Here is a 5428-nt window from a genome sequence, read left to right on the forward strand (position 1 = left end):
TTGGGCTTCATTCAGAGGAGGGTAGAGAAGCCAAAGATTTTACTTAAGTAAAAGTATTGTTACTTCAGAATAATATGACTCAGATAGAAGTCAAATAGTAGCATCCAAATAATTAATTGAGTAAGAGAATGTCTAATTTATTATTTAACACAAGCATTCAATCCGACACAATGTAGCTGCTGTTTTACACTTTTACTAAGGTAACCATGCTTTCACTATGAGACCGGGGTGGTTTCCTCCACGTCTGTGTTGCCTTGCCGACGGTTGATTCAGGCATTTTAGTTTTGCTACAACTGTAAAGCTAACCCGTCCCGCTAATGAGATTGAGTACAATCACGTGACGAGACCGCACAACAACGTTTGATTGATGAAACACAGTCACGTGGTAGAGCTTTCAACGAACGTCTCTCTCTCTGTCAAAATAAAACATCCAAATGAGGCATGAGCGTGGGGGGGGCATTAAAACAATGACACGTAGAATACCAAAAAAGTAACAAGCTGATTGTAGCTTATTGTAGTGGAGTAAGAGTACAGTTTCTTCTTTACAAATCTACTCAAGTAAAAATAAAAAGTACGGTAATTTAAAAGTTCTCCTAGAAGTATTATCTTTTCAAAAACTTTCTCAAGTAAATGTAATGAAGTCAATGTAACTTGTTACTACTCACCTCTGGGTTCATTTAATAAACATAACCTCTAGTAATACACAATCTTATGTGGATTGTTTTGATTACAATGTGTGGAATTACTTTTCGCTGCCTGTTCATGTCTATTTATTTCTATTTCTCGCCGTTAATCACCGGTGTCTGTACAACATCATCAGGGGTCGCCGTTGCTGTTTATGTATGTGTGACGTCAAAAAAATGTAACTGGGAGTACAACGACCTGGTTCCAGTTCACGGGTAGTATGTTACGGATTTGACTGCCATTCCAGGGAACTTTCAGGGGTCCAAGGTTTTGAAAACACGAGTCATGGGTTGCCTGGAACGCAACGGTTGACCTGTGGGCTATTGCTCCATGTTGTTCCCCCTCTCTCTCCCCTTTCATTTCTAAAGCTGTCCTATCCAAGAAAGACCTAAATTATTATTATTTTTAAACAAGAGGAATAACACAGTCTGCAAAGAAGTGTTGATCATCAGTGGAGGAAGCTGTGATGTAACCTGAAGCTGGAGCAGCTCCACACTGGCGGGTTTGTGACTCAGCAACCCTCATATTTTTTATAGATATTACAACATGAAACGTGCAATAAATGAAAGTGAGTCTGCAGAAATCTCTTCAGACTGATGCTAAAACCCATATCCATCCTTCGTCTAATGTCTGTGTTCAAACATTGTTTTACATGCAGTTACAGTACTCAGATTATTCTAATGTGCTCCTCTTACCTACTCTATTTGTTTTTACACCAGATGTTAGAACCTGCAACTTTACCTGATGGGAAAATGAAGGCAGTCTTCTCTTTTTTAAGGATATATTTGTTTAGAATTGGAGATATTTATCATCTTGAATCATTTGCATCGTTAGCAATCAAAAAAGAAATCCAACATATTATTTGCAAGTATAAAACGCCAATGATGATAGGCTTACATGCCTTGGTCAGTAGTTACTAAGACAACCATCCACAGATGCAGTTAATAAGGATTCCCTGTGCCATGTGTATGTTTAACATTAGGAGATGATTTATAAAATGATGCCAACAATTGTTATTTCGATAGCTTAGTGTTATGTGCAAAAAAGGTATATGATGATCTGTAAATGCTTTATAATATTTGTAATAATCTATATAGGATTATAGTAGACCAAGTTTAATATGCAACTTCATTTTATACATATCTGCAGTACGGGGTCCCTGCTCCATCTCACTCTCAGTTAAGGGGTCCTTGGTTTAAAAACGCTGAAGACCCGGGACCTAGTGCATTCTGCAGAAACATCCAATATTACAATGTCTACATCGATCAAAAATACCCAGAAATACATACATACATAAAGTCAAAACATGTTGTGCACTTCAGTGAAGAGGCAGGAAACAGGAACTTCTTTTAGATATTTCTTTATTTAAAATATTAATTAATAAATAGCAAATAGAATAAATAACTAAATAAGACATTCAGACAACAGACATATTAGTGTCTCTTTCAGCTCGTTGGCCAACAGTAGCCTGTTGACAGTTTTCAAAGACTTAGGTCTATTTAAACTGGTAAAACATCCAATTAGAGTAGGCTATGTTCCAGTCTGTGTGTAAATCACACACATAAATACGTTCAAGTGTTCTTTAGTTCAAGTTTCAGTTTTTTGTAAGTGTTCACAGTTATTTCTTTCTTTATTTCAAGTGTCTCTCATTCCAGACTGTGTCCTCCTCCACTCTCGGAAACGGGGGACTGCTAGCAGGGGAGAAGCCGGCTCATGGGGCTCTCTGCCCGGCTGCGCCGCCCAGGGCGCATCGCTGTTCTCCAGCGCCTGCTGAGGATCAACTCCAGCTAGATTCATTGTCTATTTCAGAAGCACACACACTCTGTCGGGTTACAGGTAAATGAGTCCAGGGAGGCTTCAGTTGTCGCTGCCCAGTCTGTAGACCAGCAGGGCCACTACGTAGCTCTTTTCGGCGTTCTGCTCGAACCGGCTGCTCTCTGCCTCCGGGCCGGGCGTGGGGCTAGGGTTCGGGATGATCTGTTCAGTGACTGAGCGGCTGTCCTCACCGCCGGTCGACTTGGCACTGAGGTCTGTTAGTGCCTGCTCCTCCGCGGACTGAAAGGAGAAACCCTGGTAGTCGTTGACCGAGCTGTCTGCGCTGCCCAGCGGCGTCTCGGCGCAGGGATCCTCGGTGTAGATCTGCCACAACACCACCAGGCACAGGATGATCAGCCAGCGCTTGGCCTGGTTCTTCTCCGGTGGTGGAAGGTGCATGCGGACTTTAGCGGGGTACATGACACGGGTGCAGCGCTTCTTTGCCCGGATTGGCACGTAGGAGCGCACAGCTGTGGCCTGAGCCGGTACCCGCTCGAAGGTGAAGACCTCCGGCTCTGTGCTGCGGGTCGCCATGCCGGAGAAGCCGAAGCTCTCCCGCTGGACTGTTACGGTCATGCTGTCCGATCGTGAGTACATTTTTCTCAGAGTTTTGTTATGTCTTCTCTTGTGTTTCTGTCTCGGAGCTCTCAGAAAGTCAGATATGACTTGCACAGCGCAGAACTCACACTTAAATATCTTCAAGATCAGGTTGTGTTTTTTTTCTCGAAACGCCCATACACAGCAGGCCACTCCCTGTCGGCATCAAACGCACCTTAGGCTATTGCTCAATTAGAAAATAACCGAAATATTTGCATAATTCTTTCTTGTTTGTGGCGGCTGTATCCGGAGCTGAATCATCAGGGTTTGGTAAAATAATCACTGTGTGAACACATCAAATAAAGGAGATAATTGAAATAGTGTATAGGCTATAATAAGTATATAATGTATCTACAGTGTTGTAAGAAGTATTTTGGTCATTTATTTCAGTAGGCCTGTAATTGTAGCCTACTAACACTGGACTAAAAATATTCAAATACAGGTAAAAGTCCGGCATTTAAAAAGTATATTTCATCAAAATGGAAGGCAAGTCTATTTAGAGTAATAAGATATGTATTATGCATTAAAGTGTTCCCGGCCAGTGTTTTCCTTTCATATCTGATGTTTCTGGGTTACAATTCCTGCTTCATGCATGTGTATGTTGCATGTTATTGCTGTAGACGAATTTTTGTGCACATTTCAATTACTATATATGCTGTTGGGTAGTTCAATTTTAGAGCTATGCATTATTTTCTGCAAGATCATCATATGTTAGTAGCGTTGCTGTCCTGTGAGAACCTTATATCTCCAAAAAGTTTAAAAAGTTTTCACAGTTTCAGAAAATCCGCCCTGTTTTCAGCTTTTTGACAATGCATTTCCAGCTGATCCAAGAGGCATTTTTAATACTTTATTTATCTGAGAAAGTAGGAGAATTTTCTCAACCCATAAAGGAACACTTCATCCTTTAGTTCATCACAAACAATCAACATCAACACATCTGGAGATGCGTTGTTTACACTGGACAGGAAGGGGATGGAAAACTGTCATCAGAGAATTGACTGAAGCTGTCAGACAAATGTAGTCTGACATTCTAGTGGAGTAGAAAGGAGAATCTGTGAGGTTTGAGTTGACTGTAAACACAGAACAATGTGTAAGATACACAGCTCGAATCATCCCTTCAATGCTCTGCAGGGTGTTCTTACTGGACACAGAGTTCAGGTTCATCACTGAACGTGGAGTGAAACGTGAACAAGAAGAATGAAAGCATGTTTCTGTGAATAACTGTTCTGTTTCATGTTGACCTTCATGACCTTGTGTGTGTAGATTAAATGATGAAAACGTATTCTTTAAAAATACACTTTGAACAGTGAAATGTGGAAATTTCATGTTGAATCTTCCCTTCTACAGCTTGACTGAAACATTCACTCAAGTATCCATTTGAGCAGTGGCGTAGTCGACATGATACACAGGTATACACAGTGTACCCACTAAGAAGGCTCCAGGTTTTCCATATACCCGCTTTAAAATGAGCAATGGCATGTGACAACATTCTCTCCATTATAATTTTGATTTTTATAAATTGTTATCTGTGTTTTTATTCTTTGCATAAGCTAAATAAAGGAATTTCTACCGTTAATTGGTGCATAAAAGTATGTATATATATATATATATATATATATATATATATATATATATATATATATATATGTATTTATATATATATATACACACATATACATACCCACTAGAATACATTAGACTACACCTCTGTATTTGTAGTCTTTTCTTTTTGTGCCACTTTCTACTTCTACTCTATTTCAAAGAGAAATGTTGTACTTTTTACTTAACTAGATTATTCTCACAGCTTCACTTAGCAATGTTTTATTATAAATTATTCTACCCAAAAGTGTAACGCGCTTCAAGTCCAACTGAAATGATTAGACCATTAACTGTTTGGACAGTGCCAGTTTCTAAAATGTAAGGATTTTTCTGCATGATGTACTTTACTATTTACTATTAATACTTTAGGTACATGACCATACATACCCTAGGATGATACTTACATTTTCAATGCAGGCTTTTTACTTGTAACAGAGTGTTTTTACAGTGTGGTATTTGCACTTTTACACAGTTAAAGGGTCTGAATACTTATTCCACCACAGATTACATGCCAGAGAGTGAAATCAGAGTCTAGGTTGATTAAAAATGGATCCTTATTTCTTTTAAATGAAATTCGAATGTATTCTTATGTTAAAAAAAATAAAATATGGCTCTATGGTCTTGTCAAATCAAGACGTTTGGGAGAAGTTGAAGAGCTTTGCAATAAAACCAAGAAGTCGACTGTATATTTAACCACAAAACTTCAGCAAATGTTGAAGCCAAAACACTCAAC

At 39.2% G+C, this 5428-nt stretch overlaps 1 protein-coding gene across 1 annotated transcript; it reads right to left on the bottom strand.

Moving 5' to 3' along the window:
• Positions 1 to 2031: 2031 nt before the first annotated feature.
• Positions 2032 to 3184, bottom strand: ier3 (immediate early response 3). The gene has a single exon (XM_034872678.1). It carries the CDS (start codon positions 3094 to 3096, stop codon positions 2542 to 2544), a length of 555 nt encoding a protein of 184 aa, XP_034728569.1. The 5' UTR covers positions 3097 to 3184; the 3' UTR covers positions 2032 to 2541.
• Between the last annotated feature and the right edge of the window lie 2244 nt (positions 3185 to 5428).

This window comes from Etheostoma cragini, chromosome 5 (assembly GCF_013103735.1).
Source record: "Etheostoma cragini isolate CJK2018 chromosome 5, CSU_Ecrag_1.0, whole genome shotgun sequence".
NCBI lineage: Eukaryota > Metazoa > Chordata > Actinopteri > Perciformes > Percidae > Etheostoma > Etheostoma cragini.

Coding starts and splice junctions, on each gene's coding strand:
- ier3 (XM_034872678.1), bottom strand. CDS start 3,096: ATGTACTCACGATCGGACAGCATGACCGTAACAGTCCAGCGGGAGAGC.